The following is a 16,757-nucleotide window of genomic DNA, read 5'->3' as shown; positions in this document are numbered from 1 at the left end:
TACTGGAGTGGTTCGCCATTTCCTTCTCTAGTGGATCTATTTGGTTAGGCAGTTGGAGGTTAAGTGACTTGACCAGTTTTGAACTCAGGAAGAGGAGTCTTCTTGACTCTAGCCCAGCACTCTGTGTGCTATGGCGCCCCCTAGCTTAGATTGACGTGCATGGTGGATGACTTGTGCATAGACACCAGAGATGGAATTGTGTGTGAGGAAGGCTACTGGGACCAGCTGCCAGCTGTCAAACTCAAAGACTCAGGAACCTCTAAGCTGTGTGCAAGGCCCCTGCAGGGGCATATATTGACTTAGTTTTAATTCTTTATGTTTTGTTGCATTTTAATTTATTTTGTCAACTATTTTCCAATTCCATTTTCATCTGGTTTGGGCTACACTTGGGGGGGGGGGGCCCGACGCAGCTCCATTGTTTGACTTCTCTGGCCTCAACAGAAAACTCTCGTTTCTTCGTCTCATTATCTCCTGTCATTTGCTGTCTCCTCCATCCTCCGGTACCCTCCACTCACTCTGCAGAAGTCTGTTTTGTCCCTGGCCATCATTTTTCCTAACTTCCTTCCTTTCCCATCTTGACCCACTTTTCCCGTTCAACATTACATGGCCCTCCAGATTATGAGGCAGCTGGTGCCTCAGTGCCCAGAGCTCCAGGCCTAGGATCTGGAGGATCTGAGTTCAAATCCAGTCTCAAACCATTCCTAGCTGTGTACAAGTCACTTAGCCTCTGTTTGCCTCAGTTTCCTCATTTGTAAAAACTGGCATAACAGCACCTACCTCACAGAGTTGTTGTAAGAACCAAATGAGTCATTCATACAGTACTTAGAGGCAAACTTGGATGCTCTAGCCTCATCTGGTTCTCTCTGCAGCAAGGTAATCCTGTCCTCCTTCCTCCTGTCCACAGAAGCTCTTACAAACATGGGGAGCCCCTGTCCTGGAGCTCACAGTCTAGTGAGGAATCCAGAATAATGGGGTATGCTGAAACCTTGACCCTTCTTAATCCCTGCATGATCAGGCTCTTTTTAAGCTAGCATTTCTGTAGCATTTAAGGCTTGTCAAGCACTTCACAGATATCTCACTTTGTCCTCACAACAACCTTGAAAGGTAGGTTCCTCATTTTATTGTTGAGGAAACTAAGGTAGACAGGAGGCAAGTGACTTGCCCAGGGTCACATGGCTAGTAAGTGTCTGAGGCTGGATTTGAACTCAGGTAGGTGAATTTTCCTAACTCCAGGCTTGATGTTCTCTGTAGTATGGCGCCCCTAGCTGCATGCCCTGACCTAGTAAGTTGTTAAAAAATGCCGGTAGATTGAAGGAGCTGGACTCAAACACTGCAGGACGTGATGGCTCTATGCAAGTCTTGGTCTGGGAAGCTGAGCCAGGAGTTGCAGGAAGAGGCTTAGATCTTTGGGTTTGTCAAATACTAGATTACTATGGTCATTTACAACTGTGTATTGTGTATCTAAGTACCAGACTGTTTTGAGGATTACCGCTTTGTAATACAATTTGAGATCTGGCCCTGCTGAGCTTTTGGGACAAAAAAACCCCGCTATTTGACAAAAATTGCTGGGAAAACTAGAAAGCAGTTTGGCAGAAATATTTTACACTGTATACCAAGATAAGGTCAAAGTGGGTACAAGATTTAGAAATAAAGGGTAATACCATAAGTAAATTATGGGAGTGTAAAATATTTTACTTGTCATATTTATAGATAAGGGAAGAATTTATGACCACTCGAGAGATAGCATTATGAGATGTAAAATACATAATTTTGGTTACTTCAAATTAAAAAGGTTTTACAAAATCAAAAACCAAGATTAAAAAAAAAGCTGGTAAATGGAGAAAAATACAGCAAATTTCTCTGATAAAGGCCTTATTTCTCAAACATATAGAGAACTGATTCGTATGTATAAGGATATGAGTCATTCTCCAATGATAAATGATCAAAGCTTATGAACAGGAGTTTTCAGAAGAAATCAAAGCTTTCTATAGTTACATGAAAAAATGCTCTAACTCACCATTCATTAGAGAAAAGGCAAATAAACAACTCTGAGGTACTACCTCTCATCTATCAGTTTGGCTAATATGACACAAAAGGAAAATGACAACTGTTGGAGATGTAGAAAACTTGGGACATTAATGGTGGAGGGAAAAAAATTGGATTTGTGAATTGATCCAACCATTCTGGAGAAAAATTTGTAACTGCCCAAAGGGCTATAAACGTCTGCATACCTTTTGACCCCTCAATAGCATTCTGCTAGGTCTAGACCCCAAAGAGGTCAGAGAAAAAGGTAAAGGACATATACGTACAAAAATATAGCAGCTCTTTTTGTGGTGGCAAAGAATTGGAAATTGACAGGATGCCCTTCAGTTGGGGACTGAACAAGTTGTGGGATATGGTTGTGGGATATGTGCCCTAAGAAATGACAAGCAGGATGGTTTCAGAAAAACCTGGTAAGACTTACATGAACTGATGCTAAGTAAAATGAGCAGAACCAGGAGAACATTGTATACAGTAACAGCAACACTGTACAATGATCAACTGTAAATGACTTAGCTATTCTGATCAGTACAGTGATTCAACACAGTTCCAAAGGACTTAAGATAAAAAGCTATCCACCAGAAAGAACTGATGGCATATGAATACAGATTGAAGCATAATTTTTTAAAAAACTTTCTTTATTCTTGTTTTTTCAGTCTGTGTTTTTCTTTTGCAACATGACTGGTATGGAAATGTTTTGTGTGATTGCATATATTTATTCTGTATCAAATTGCATTCTTAAGGAGAGAGGAGGAGGGCAGGGGAGGATGGAAAGAATTTGGAACTCCAGATTTTAAAAAATGAACATTAAAAAATTTTACATGCAATTGAAAAAATTAAAAATGCAAAAAAGAAAAAAAGGGTTAAACACTTTTTGTAATGCAGAACATATTTAAATAGAGCAATTATTTCATTGCATTTTTCAGAATCTAGTATACACTAAATCATAGGTGGTGGTGTTCGGTCATATATGATTCTTCATGACCCTGTTTGGGGTTTTCTTGGCAGAAATACTGGCTTGGTTTGCCATTTCCTTCTCCAGCTCATTTTACAGATAAGGAAACTGAGGCACACAGGGTTAAATGACTTGCCCGGTGTCACACAGCCAGTAAGTCTCTGAGGCCAGATTTGAACTTAGGAAGATGAGTCTTTCTTACTCCAGGCCCAGAGCTCTATCCACTGCATCACCTCGCTGCCCCTTAGTCCTAGTTACTCAGTGAATATTTGACTTCAGAATTCTCTGAATCCTGCTCCCTCTGGCTGTTCTAGCTTTGCCATATCCTAGCCCTGGGTTAACTCTTCCCCTGCTCCCTTTCGTCCTACCTGGAGGCAGTCACATGACTCTTCTCACTGCTTATACTACAAAGTAGTGTTTTTTTTAATAGCTGTGCCATGATTGCATTGATACTGGGAGCTTTCCATGAAGGTGAAGCATCCCCTGCTCAGAGCTAGGGTGTGTCCAAGGGGGGACTTTAACCATTGGGCTCAGTCCAGCTTCCCCCACTCCGGAGTCCTCTGACTGCCCAGACTGCATGACAAGACTTACCCTTCTTGGGTTGTCTGTGGACCTAAAAGACAGCTTTGTTTTCACCAGTCTTTGGTTTAGTTTCCTTCCTAGTCCCCCGTATGTATATTTTATGCATTTAAAACCACAATTCCCAGAACAGGTTTGTAGACTTCACTGGACACCAGAGTGGGGCCCTTGACAAAAACAGTTAATAGTCCTTATCCCAGAGTTTCCCTTCTTTCCCCAGATCTATTTGTCTGTACATGGTAGAGTCTCTGGATAATATTCATGTCTGGTATTTCAGGAATCAGTGACCTTTCGGGACGTGGCTGTGGACTTCACCCCAGAGGAGTGGGATCAGCTCGCCCCTTCTCAGAAGGAACTGTACCGGGAGGTGATGCTGGAGAACTTCAGGAACCTCATGTGCCTGGGTGAGAAGGCTGTACTAGTACTTGGGATCTGCCAGGGGAAGGTCCTTGCTTCTTCCCTGAGTAAATATTTTGGGGGCATCTTCAGTGTTGAGCAACTATCCTTTGACTTGAACACGTAAGACATGGCTAATTCTTTTTTGGCCAATAGACAATATTCTTTGGATGTAAAAAGTCCCTCTTTTCAAGTTAAAAGTTTTGGCTTATACACCTGGGAAACTGGCCCCATTGCCTTTCCTTAGGTCTTAGATTCTCCCTAAAGCCCCAGAGCGAGATGCCTAAAGAACAAGACTGCCCTCCTCTTCAGCACTTGATCTAGTGAGACTTTTTTTAGTCCATGTCTACTCTGAGATGCATACCACCTTACTTCCTAGTAAGACATTCTAGAGGATCCTTCTGAGTTTGTGTGTGTTCCCCTCTGGACCCTCCTAGCATGCCTAATTTCCACAAAGAAATAAGGACAGGAATTTGGTTTTAAGGTAGCTTCTGCTCCTAACACTTTCCCATTCCTGATGAGCAGGGCTTGTGGTTTCCAAACCATCAGTGATCTATCAGCTGGAGCAGGGAGGAGCACCGTGGAAGCCAGCAGGCCAAGGCTGGAGAAGCAACTCTTCAGGTGAGTCCCAACCCAGGCATTCACAGGGAGCATCTTCACAAGGTCATAGTGATGGGGTGCTTGGGTACATGTGCTTGGACCCCAATCCTAAAATCACATTTCTCTCAAAAATCACATTTCTCCCTAACCTCAAAACACTATCCCAGGAAGTTTCTCCCCAGCCCGAGGACACAGCCTGTCCTAGCAACGACCATTACCTCCCTTCCTGCTACAGTAGCTAGCTGCACCTATAGAATTTATTAGTCTGAATCATCTGTACACTGGCTGAACAGACTTTGTACTGGGTCATAATGACATTTACCACTCACTGACCAATCATATGTATCCTAGACTTAGACATACATATACTCCCTCACATTTATCTTGTCTTAATAAGACATTGATGAGAGCAGCCTGGTATTCCTTAGTCAGTCCTGACCCTTAGTTGACTTAGTGAGTTTCAGGCCTAAAACCATATATCTATGTAGCCCCCACCTTGGGCTATTTCCTGATGATTCTGGGTAAAATTCCTGTGCAGTACATACCAAAAGTACATGTTCCTTTAAGAACTAACCACTCCATAATCCTGCCCCAATTCACCTAGTTAACGTATTTGGCACATGTTTTACTATATAGTATCCTATATAAACTTTGCCTGTACCCCTCTAAGGCTGTAGGTTCCCTAAGAACTCTTGCCTGCTGAAAAGCATAGTACATCTTTACCTTGACCTCAAGAATGCTTGAATCCATGAATTCATTCCAGGCGACCTGCCCCTGTACTCTGGTCTTTGGGGGATTTCAGAATTTCAGCCATCCTGTCCCCCTTCCCAGCCCTCATCATATTTCTGGCCCCCAATGTGGGGCACAGTCTGAGGTCTCAGGCATTCTTCAAGTCGAAGTAAGCTTCTGCTGTCTTCCCCTTTCCCTTAAGCTTCCTAAGCACCCCATCAATAGGACAGGACAGTCCCTTCAGGATTCCCAGAACTGAGAGGGAAAGGTGGAGCTATCTGGCACTATAGCCCCTGTCACAGCCCCATCTCTCCATGGATGTGTTTGTCTGATTTCAAAGAAAGACGTGCCTTGGGGGGGGGGGGGTGTTGGCTTTAGTCTTCTGCTCTTTGGGGAGACCTCATTGTCATCTGTCCTCTTTGCATCCCCTGACTACTCATGCCAGTTTGTTCTCTTTTAAGAGATCTAGCACCTTAATCAAGATAATAGAAATCTGCTTTCTTCCATATCCCTTTCTGATTTATTTTTCACCTGTGTTCTTTTTAAGATTGTTCTAATTTTTGAAAGTTAGCTATGCTCAACGTGTACTTCTAGCTGTAATGATGGCAAGCTACAACATCTCTACTGTTGAACACATGGGTCATTTCCATAAATGAAGCTGGATTAGTATGTTTATTGCGGAAAGAGGGCTAAGAAGGGCATTGCTGGCTCAGTTCCTATGGACAGCTCCATCTAATTCTGTCATTGAACCTATTTTGAGGATTTTCCCCTTAATTCAATCATTTTACTTATCATTTGTTTTTTCATCACCTTTGTTTCTAAACATATCCCTCCCTTCTCCCCTACTGTATCTTTATTACAAAGAATGAGAGCGAAGTTGAGGGAGGGAGAAAGAGCAGGAGTAGCTCCCTCCTGTCCCCCCAACTGAGCACTACCTTAGCAGTGTGGGTGGTTGCAGTCTGCGTAACATGCCGTCCAGCTGTCCACCTCTGCAGAGGAAAGGTGGGGCTGATGCTCTTTCTCTTGCTGTGGTTCTTATAATTTCTGGGCATGATCCAGGTTTTTGCTTTGTTTACACTTACATGGTTGTAGCTGCTGCACAAATATACAAAATCTATTCATGAGTGCAAGGCTGTTGGGCAGATTCCAAGCCAAAGGGGAGCACAGAGGCCAGAGAGGCAGTGACCTGCACCCATTGGCTGGGCTAGGCCGTGGCAGAACCTGCTTCTTTAGATTGTTATCACTGGTTATCATCTGAAGTCCTCTGACCATTAGCATTTGATCAAACATTCATGGGGCTACTGATATTTTTTTGGAAGAGAACTGCTTATTTTATATGACCTTTTATATGGTTTGCCTTTTGGAAAATAGATTTTAAATGTTAAATTCTAGTAGAAATGCTGAGGGCAAAAGTTTTTTACTGTAAGTATAAAGAAGCGCAACCAACCGCTGTAGTGTCCGTCTCTCATGGTCTCAGGGATGTGTGTCCTGTGTCCGGTACATCCCAGGCCCCCTCAGTCCTCCCTAGAGACCTGAGTTGTCAGAGCTTTGACCAAAGTCCTTCAGTCTTGCAGGGGTTTTCTTTACAACATGGTTTTCTCTGTCTAAATTGTCCTCCTAGTTCTGCTGACTTCATTTTGTGCCATTTCATTACAGGTATTATTCGGTTTCAATGCCATGCTCTATTTTAGTTTCTATTTCCTTGCTTCAAGAAAAGAGCCACTGTTAATAATTTTGTCCATATAGGGCATTATCCTCTCTGTTTGATCTTTTTGGTTATCAGGGCCTGGTAATGGCATTTCTGGGACAGAGAGTTTAATTGGTTTGTGGGCATTTCCCAAGTGGCCAGACTGGTTCATGTCTCCGCCAGTGGTGCATTAATGTGACAATCTTTCCACAGTTCCTCCAGTGTTTGTTTTGTTTTGTTTTTGTCATTCTGATGGGTGTGATTTAATTTAATTTTAATTTAATGGGTATGATCTACTTTGATTTCTCTAATAATTAGTGATTTGGAGTTTAATGCATTTCTACACCAAGCCCTCAGTGTGTTCAGCCTATTTATCCTTTGAGTGGTGTAGACAGGGCAAGTCTGAATAATACTCTCTCCCATATCGTCTCATGTTTGTATTCTCTCCATGCAACCTCAAGAATGAAAATTAGCAATTTCCACCCCCTTCTTCATCCTTCTTCATTAGTATGTTGATTTCACTTTCTTATTCCCATCTTAACACCCTCAGATCTGAATCATTCCATCTCTTTGCTCTCTTTTTCTTAGTTCCTTCTGTACCCTTTATAACAAGAGTTCTTAACTTGGGATCTGCAGACGCTTTTGGGATAGATTTCAGGGGGTCTATGAAATGGAATGGTGAAAAATATCTTTATATTCACTATCCTCTAACTAAAATTTGGCATTTACTTTGATTATTAATTTAGGCAATAAACCAGTTCTTCCAAGAAGGGATCCGAGGGCTTCACCAGCCATGACACAACTGTTGTTAAGGATCTTTGCTTTAAATATGCTAAGGCTCTTCAGGGAGGCTTGTTTCCCCCCAGTTCAGATGTTAGCACCATGTCACATGGAATTCTTCCTGGGTGCTTAGGGATTCTTGAAAGTTTGCTTCTTTGCCTATTTTCTTAGGGTCCCTTGAAGTCTAAATTAATCTAAACTAAATTAAGTAAGCCTTAGTCTTCTCCTTTGGAATATTGTGTCACAGCATCTTGTCAGTGAGAAGAGAAGCTGCCAGGTGTTGTATGGTCCAGGCTGTGGTTGCTAGGATTTGACTGGCTTCTTTCTGGATGATGGCAGTATGACATGGGAGTGCTGGATATTGGTGGCCATTCTTGGGACTTTTAAGACTTTCTTTGAGGAGGTAATCAGTGATTTTCATTTTTGCTTTCTTGAAATAGTGTCTAAATATATTATAGTTTTCAGGGAATCCACTCATTCTTAAGTTCTCTCTCCTTGACCTGTTTTGCAGGTCAGTTTTTTACAACAAATATCTCGCATTTTCTTTTGTGTTTTCAGTATTTTTATTTTATTTGAATATTTCTTGTGATCTTATGGAGTCACTGATTTCTCTTTGGTCTATTTTCATTTTCAGAGAGAGTCCCATTTTGTAGGTAAGGTTTACTATTTTCTAAGCTACTTATTTTCCTTTTAGTTCTTACCAACAGAGCTTTTATTTCATTTTTTAATCTCTTGATACATTTTTCCTAGATATTCCAGTAATCCTTGTGAAAACCCATTTTCTTCTTTTAAATGTCTACAATTATGTTGTTATTGTGTCCTAGACTGGATCATCAGGCATATCTGGATATAGAGTACTTTTTTATACTGGTGATTTCTTTGACTTACTCATCTTTCCGATTTTAGTTCCTGAACTGGGCTTTTGGGTGGGGTGATTGGTTATCCCTGCTGGATCTAGCTTGGGCTTTCCTGCACTGATCTCCATCTTTTGAATTATACCTCCCTAGAGCTTTGAGGTTCAGGGTCCTCTATGGTATCTCAGGATACAGTGCCAGGAATCTCTAAGCTATCTTGTATGAGTACTGCCATGCTGATGTTGGTTGATGCCATTTCTGGTGTCTTCTAAGGTACCAGCTGTGAATTGCTAATCCCCTTGGAATTTTGGGATAGCCCTCCTCTCTTACCGCTTCTGGGTACAGTCCATACGACTGCCCAATCTCTGGCCTTGCTGGAATACTGGTTTATTTGCCCTGGCTCTGGCTTTACTGATGATACTCTTTCCTTTTGCCCTTGTCTGACTTAGTACTAAAAAAGTTATTTACAGCAGAAAGATGAAAACAAATTAAGAGACTGAGTATTGATGAAGAGGAGGTAGGAGTATTTTGTAGGTGATATGATAGATAAATGAGTAAGAGTTAGAAAGTCAGTCTAAAAACTAACGGAGATGACTTTATCACCATAGCAGTGTAAAAGTACATCTCTCTGGATACTCATGTTCATCCAGTGTTACCTACCTTGCTTCCTTCTACTGTGTATTTCTTTTTCTATAGAATAGCTACCATCCAGATATTGAGATAGTGTATCAGTAAGCACCCCAACATACACAGGGGGGCCTGCTATCACTGTTCTTAGATCTGCATTCATAAAAGGAAAGGCAACTTTTGAGGGGTTGACAATCACTTTAATCAAGCACATGTATCGTTCCTTTAACCAAACACATGTATCATTCACCTAGTTTAGGGGAGTCAGCACCCTGAATGTCAAAGAAAATACAGAGAAATCAAAGATCAGACATGGCTTCCTCTGCCTGAACTCAACAGACAGGTTCAACTGTCTGACCATAGGTGCCAGAGAGGAAAGCACCGATATCTGGGTTTTCAAAGTGGGGGGGGGGGGCTCCTTTAGCAGCTTCCCAGAGTCCTCATCTAACCAAAAAACACTTTCACTCAGTAAGCTCCAACATAATCAAAGATCAACAGACATGGCTTCTTCTGCCTGAATTCAACAGACAGTCCAACTGTCTGACCATAGTTACTAGAGAGGGAAGCACTGACATCTGGGTGTTCAAAGCTGGGGGGCTTCTTAAAGTGGCTTCCCAGAGTCTTCCTCTGGCACCCAAACCTTCATACAAAAACTAAGCCCCAAAGTAAAACCTCACCCTCAGAGTATTTATATATTTTTAGAGACAGAGAGTATAACCCTCTGACCCAGTGCCTCAATAGAAAAAACAAAAGATACTTGGGACCCTCCTACAAAACAACTCCCCTAATCAAGCTTCCCACTATGGGCAGGCCCGTCAATGGGTGGGAAAGATCTTTAATCACATTATTCAATCAGAGGTACTTTTAGTAAAACAAAAACAGCCAAAGATGTTAATTTGATTGCCATCACAGACAGCTAGCTGGCGTAGTGGATAGAGTGCTGTGCTTGGAGTCATTAAGACCTGAATTCAAATCTGGCATCAGACATTTACTAACTGTGTGACCCTAACAAGTCACTTAATCTTTTTCTGCCTTGGTTTCTTCATCAGTAAAATGAGAATGATAATCACCTACCTTCCAAGATTGTTGTGAGGATCAGATAAGAAAATACTTGTAAAGCACTTAGAACAAGGCCTGCACATAGCAGATTCTATATAAATGTTGGCTGTTATAGCTATTATTATGATAACCTCTTGTACTCTTCTGAGTCTGACTTGGGACGTCTGCCAAGTCTGAACCACGTGGTCAGGTCCATCCATGCCCTTAGGTGAACAGGAAGGCGCATCAATACAGCCATGGGGCTTGAACTCTAGTCCCATATGCGATTCAAGTCTTGGGGGCAACTTCCTTAGCTTTTAGGAAAAGAACTAGGCTAACTTATATGTTAAAGGAGGTGGGAAGAGGTGTTAGGGAGACTTGGCCTATTGCATCTACCAATACCACATTATTCTCACGAAAATATAAGATGACAGATAATTTTGAGAGGTATTCAGTATCCATGGATGGCCCATACCAACATAATCAAAATATTATCTTAATCTGTAGTTTTATGCTATTTTCAATCACAGTTCGAAGAAGCAGACAGTTTTAAAATAGGAACAAAAGGTCAGGTGCAACAAAGGAAATAATTTTTCAAAAAGATAAGGAACAGGGTCTAACATTATAAGAGCTCTCAATATTATATCATAAAACAGTAATTGTTCAAATTCCTATGCTGCTTAAAAAGAAAATTTTGTGGGATAGATGAAATAAGCAAGGTCTACAAGCAAACTCATCAAATTGGGGAGCACGTTATTCTTTGGGGAAAAAACCATTTTGAAGGCAGTTTTTGGAGGGAATAGGTTTAGAAAATCTATTTTTTGATGGAAAAGAAAGGATAGGATTAAGTGACAAGTAAATGGGGGATTTTTTTTTTATATTTTTCAGATTGGGAGACCCTGCTTGAAGCCAAGGAGTCACCTCCAAAGTTGGTCATCTCTATGGAAAAATTATCCCAGGAAATACTCAAAAGTGATGATTCTTTCATCTCCAAGTTGGGAGGAGTCTGGAAATATTATGCCAGGTTAAAGAACCAGCAAAGCAATGAAGAAAAACATTTTCAGCCATCAAAATTCGTGGTAGATAAATCTACAAAAAAAGTGAGAGTCTATGAATATGATAAATATAGCAAAAACTTCAGTCTGGGACCAATTGTCTTTCCAAAGCAGACAATAATAGGAAAGAGTTCTCATAAATACTCTGCCAAGAAAAAACACAAACTTTATATAGATCATAGAAAATATAATCAAATGTGCTTAAAGAAAATATATTCCAATTATAATGAATGTGAAAAATCCTTTAGGTATAATTTAGCACTTATTAAAAGTCATAGAAGATATACAAGAGAGAAACATTTTAAATGTAATGAATGTGAGAAAGTCTTCTGCCTGACCTCACAGCTTACTCAGCATCAAACCATTCATTCTGGCGAGAAACCATTTGACTGTAATATATGCGGTAAGGCCTTCCGCTTAAGAACCCAACTGACTCAGCATCTGACAATCCATACTGGTGAGAAGCCGTATGAGTGCAGTGACTGTGAGAAGGCCTTCAGCCAGAGGTCACAGCTTACTCAACATGAGAGAATTCATACAGGACAGAAACCTTTTGAATGTAATGAATGTGGGAAGGCTTTCCGCCTCAGAACACAGCTTAATCAGCATCAAAGAATTCATACAGGAGAGAAGCCTTATCAATGCAGTGAATGTGGGAAGGCCTTCAGTCACAAAACAGAACTTAATAGACATAATAGAATTCATACAGGAGACAAACCTTATGAATGTAATGAATGTGGGATGGCATTTCGCTTAAGTACACACCGTATTAGACACCGGAGAATTCATACTGGAGAAAAACCTTATGAATGTAATGAATGTGGGATGGCATTCCGCCTAAGAGCACAGCTTACTCAACATAATTATCAACATAATAAAATTCATACCACAGAGAATCGTTATGCATGTAACAAGTGTGAGAAGACTTTCCGATACAGAATAAGCCTTACTAGGCATTGGAGAATTCATACAGGAGAAAAACCTTATGAATGCAAAGACTGTGGGAAAGCCTTTAGCCAGCGGTCACAACTTAATTTACATCAGAGAATTCATACTGGAGAGAAACCTTATGAATGTAATGACTGTGGGAAAGCCTTTAGCCAGAAATCACAACTCAATCTACATCAGAGAATTCACACTGGAGAAAAACCTTATGTATGCAATGACTGTGGGAAGGCTTTTAGCCAGAGGTCACAACTCAATCTACATCTGAGAATTCATACTGGAGAGAAACCTTATGGATGTAATGACTGTGGGAAGGCTTTTAGCCAGAGGTCACAACTTAATTTACATCAGAGAATTCATACTGGGGAGAAACCTTATAAATGCAGTGAGTGTGGAAAGGCCTTCTGTCATAGGTCAGGACTTACTCAGCATCAGACAATTCATACTGGAGAGAAACCTTTTAAATGTAATGAATGTGGAAAGGCCTTCCGACAGAGGATAGGGCTCACTCTGCATCAGAGAATTCACACTGGTGAAAAACCTTATGAATGCAAAGAATGTGGGAAAGCTTTCAGTCAGAGGATAGGACTCACTCTACATCAGAGAATTCATACTGGTGAAAAACCTTATGAATGCAATGAGTGTGGAAAGGTCTTCAGCCAGAGATCACAGCTTACTCAACATCAGAAAATTCATATCGGAAAGAAATTTTATGAATATCATGACTGAGGGAAGACCTTACTTCTGAACATTCACCTTACTCAACATTGGTTCATAATGAGGAGTCATAGACAAGCAGGATGGTTTTGTTAATACCGTATTTAATATTCTCCTTAAAAAAAGAGAAACCAAACAATAACAAATTCCATTTCAAAATCTATTCTCTGTATATATGAGTTCATGTTTAATTTCATAATAAAAATAACTTTTTTTCTAAAGAATTGGTTCTTTAATAGAAAGAGAAACCTTATGTATATAATGAATGTGGAAAGCCCATCCACCAGAGCACAAAACTTACTGAATGTCAGATAATTCATACTGGACAGGAGTCTCATGAATGTAATGAACATGGGAAGGATTTCAGCCAGAGCCACATTCCTTCTGAAAAATTCCAGGCAAAAAGTATTGTAGATGAAGCAAATCAATCGTTGCTTATTTTCTCTCAGCAGCTGTTGCACATCTTTCACTTCTTTTGTCAAGACAGCCCCCTCCCACCCACATCCCCTACATTTTGTGCAAGTGACTATGTCTTAATTCTCCTAATTTATCAAGATTATTGTAACCATGTGGCAGACCTTCATGTCCTCAGCTCTGCTGCTCCTTAGAAATTATGAAAATCATCAACCAATTTCTTCTGGTTTCAAAGTTAGAAGTATCTTTACTCGTACTTATAATGAACATGTGGGTAGGATTTTAGTTCCAGGGTAACACTTGGCATAATGATTCACACTGGAGAGAAACCTGATGGCATTTATCTTGAGAGCATGGCACTCAAAAAAGGCTGCATGGTACAATATGAGAAGCACTGGGTATGGTGTCAGAAGACTTAAGTTCAAATTCTGCCTGTCACTTCGTACCTTTGTGACTAGGTCAGTCGCCCAACTTCCCTGAACCTCAGTTTCCTTGACTATAAAATAAAGAGAATGAATCTCTAAGATCTTTTCGTTTCCACCTATAACCCCCCGAGAAGAGAATCTGTGAATGTTATGTGCTGATTACTCTTATTTGGCTGTGAATAATAACATATCACCCCAATGAGTGATACGTCAGGTCCTTGCTCCTCCAATTTTACTCTCAGATTCTGAGAACTGGCTATCTCTCCTTTGTTCCCATCACAGAGGAAAACTTATCTTGACCCATTGCTGAAGTTAGTTTCTTTTTCTGTACCCTTGATCCTTTTCCAGAACTTTACTCCAATAGTCCTGTTCTTTCTTCTACTCTCTCCACTTTTCTAATGGTCTACAGTAACCATTTATCAGACTCTCCAAGTCCAAGCTTGGTGCTTAGGTGCTGGGGACATAACCTAAAAAGTCATTGGCTTCTAGGAGTGTCTTCTTTTTGGGAGAGATGAAGTGGGAAACACAAAGTGCAAATGGATTAATAAATACAAGGTCATTTGGGGAGATCCCTGATAGCTAGGTGTGTTTGGAATGCAGTCATGTTGGAGGTGATGCTTGAAATCATCTTTAAAATGGATGGAAAGGAAAGAGTGCATGCTACACATAGACACAGTCCACATAAAGGCATGGAGACTGGAGATTAAATATCATGGTCAGGCAACAGTGGATTGGCCAGCTTGGCTGGACTAGAGTGTGAAAGGGCATCAAGCTTTACATGGAAGGCTGAGAATCAATGGCTTTCCTAGAGGTAAAAGAAGCCTATGAAGGGATAATGATTTGTCTAGATTGTGTTTTGAAAAGCTTATTGATGACTGAGTAGATGACAGGTTGGATAGAGGAGATGGTGGAATACTATCAGCACAATGGACACAATGTAGCGACTGATTGGATATGATGGTCAAGGGAGGGACTTAAAGGTGACTGAGCTGGTTGGCCCCCATGCCTGGAAGGATGATGGCATATTCCACCAAAATAGGGTTGTTTGGAGAAGTCAATCTAGGAGGGAAGAGAATGTGTTCTGTTTGGGGCATATTGAGTTAGACATGCTGAAAGACTCCCTTTCTACCTCTTTGCTCTCTGGCTTGTCCTGCCTCAGCTCCTGACCTGGGGGACAGTGGGGAACAGGAATCACTGCAGGTGTTAGAGTGATCAGAAAAGCGCTCTATTCGGTCAGGTTATCAGCCTGAATTCCAGCCCTGCTGTGGTCTCAGGTCCCTTTTTCTCTGAACCTCAAGTTTTTCTTTTGTAAAATTAGCCCCTGTTAATAGCTAGATGGGGTTTTCCAGGTTGTTGCCATCACAGAAGAAAGGAGTGTAGTAGAGAGGTCCTAGTATCAGCTCTCCCAATAACCTACTGTGGAATCCTGGGCAAGGCCTTGCCTTCTCATTTGGCTGCCATCTGTATATTCAAGGTGTAGACTACCTCAGAGAGAAACAAAGATATGACTATATAAAAACCTAGAGCCATCGTAGGACTGGAGTGGGCCTAGATGAGACACAGGGAACCTGGGTGGGGTGGGCTATGTAGGAAACTTCTCTGCTTGTAGAAAACCTAGGTTCATTGAAGATAAAAATAGCTAGTCCTATAGAGCAGTCAGTTTTGCAGAACATGTTTCAAATACATCTACCCTGGGAGCTAGGTGCTGCCATTATCCCCATTACAGTTGAAGAAAGAGAAGTAGATAGAAGTTGTGACTTGCCCAGAGTCACAGAGCCAGTAAGTGTGTGGGGCTCCAGTCTTTCTGACACAGTCCAGAGCTCTCTCCACTATAGCTACCCCAAGCTGCCTTGAATACTCCCGCTAAGGGGACCTTGGGTTTCCAAATCCCTTTAGAATGTGAGCCCAAACCCCCAATCTAACAACTGAAGTGTACCCCTCTCTCCCCATCCTTTCAGGGTGCAGAGGTGTCAAGTAGAGACAGGGACCACTAAGCCATAATAAGGATCCCCGCAGGTGCAGTGACTTAGAAAGTCACATATTAACATCTATATTTTAATGTATTCTTATTTGCTTTGTTAAATACTTGCCATTACATTTTAATCTAGTTTGGCCACACTCCAGAATGGTGGGGGCCACATATTTGACACCTCTGATCTAGAAGGAATGTCCAGGGTGGAAAGGTCAGATTGGCTGCCTGATTATAAACCACCTTGACTTCACTCTGTGTCCTGGTCAGACCTTGGTCCTAGCTTTCTATGGGCAAAATAGCCCTTCTTGAATTCTACCTAACGGCACCCCAACTTATAGGAAAGTCTTATTCTAGCTCCATATATAAGAAGAATGATTAAGCATCCTAATAGGAAAAGGTTGAAAAAAACATGACCACCCTTCTTACTCGGTGTGGCAACAAAGGAAAAAGTATCATGGTGAACTGGAAAGAGCAGTAGCCCGGGGTGGTGTTGGATTATACCTGAGACGTTAGAGTTCTGGGAGCATCCTCATCCCTTCCCACTTCTATCCTGTAGAAGAGGCCTACTTTTCCCCAAGGCCCAGTGTGTGGTCCTTACTTACTGTCACTGTCTACAGTAAAACCACATCTTAAAGTAATCGCTGTAAAGAGATTTATTCACAATTAAGTCTAATGGACAGGAGATTCTCAAAGAAGTGCCAACGTTTATTACTTGGATTGGAATCATGAAGCCAGGGAGGAAGGGATCAACTGTAAGTCCACTCCCTCATTTTACAGAGGGGAGGGACTTGCCAAGATTTCACAGGAGTCATTATTTTATTTAGGTAAGATATGTGTTAAGTGCTTACCACATACCAGGCACTGGGTTTTTGTTTTTTCTGTGTGTCTGGCTAGCTCAGTGTTGGGGAGGCTCTGAAGGAAATTTGGGGGAGAAGAGGTATTAG

The 16,757-nt window shown here is 41.3% G+C and overlaps 1 protein-coding gene across 2 annotated transcripts in view; it reads left to right on the top strand.

Moving 5' to 3' along the window:
• Nucleotides 1-13,223, top strand: part of LOC140502793 (uncharacterized) — a 42,689-nt gene extending 29,466 nt beyond the window's left edge. Inside the window, exons 2-4 of one of the 2 annotated variants that reach the window (XM_072606801.1) lie at nucleotides 3,852-3,978; nucleotides 4,496-4,591; nucleotides 11,174-13,223. In XM_072606801.1, coding sequence (XP_072462902.1) covers nucleotides 3,852-3,978; nucleotides 4,496-4,591; nucleotides 11,174-13,014 — 2,064 coding nt within the window. In that variant the 3' untranslated portion in view covers nucleotides 13,015-13,223. The remainder of the gene's footprint in view (nucleotides 1-3,851; nucleotides 3,979-4,495; nucleotides 4,592-11,173) is intronic. The other variant, XM_072606802.1, reaches the window with a different exon arrangement.
• Nucleotides 13,224-16,757: the final 3,534 nt, after the last annotated feature.

This window comes from Notamacropus eugenii, chromosome 4, assembly GCF_028372415.1.
Source record: "Notamacropus eugenii isolate mMacEug1 chromosome 4, mMacEug1.pri_v2, whole genome shotgun sequence".
In the NCBI taxonomy this organism is placed as follows: Eukaryota; Metazoa; Chordata; class Mammalia; order Diprotodontia; family Macropodidae; genus Notamacropus; species Notamacropus eugenii.
Note: the sequence above shows the minus strand (reverse complement) of the source record. Positions and strands in the feature narration are given on the sequence as shown.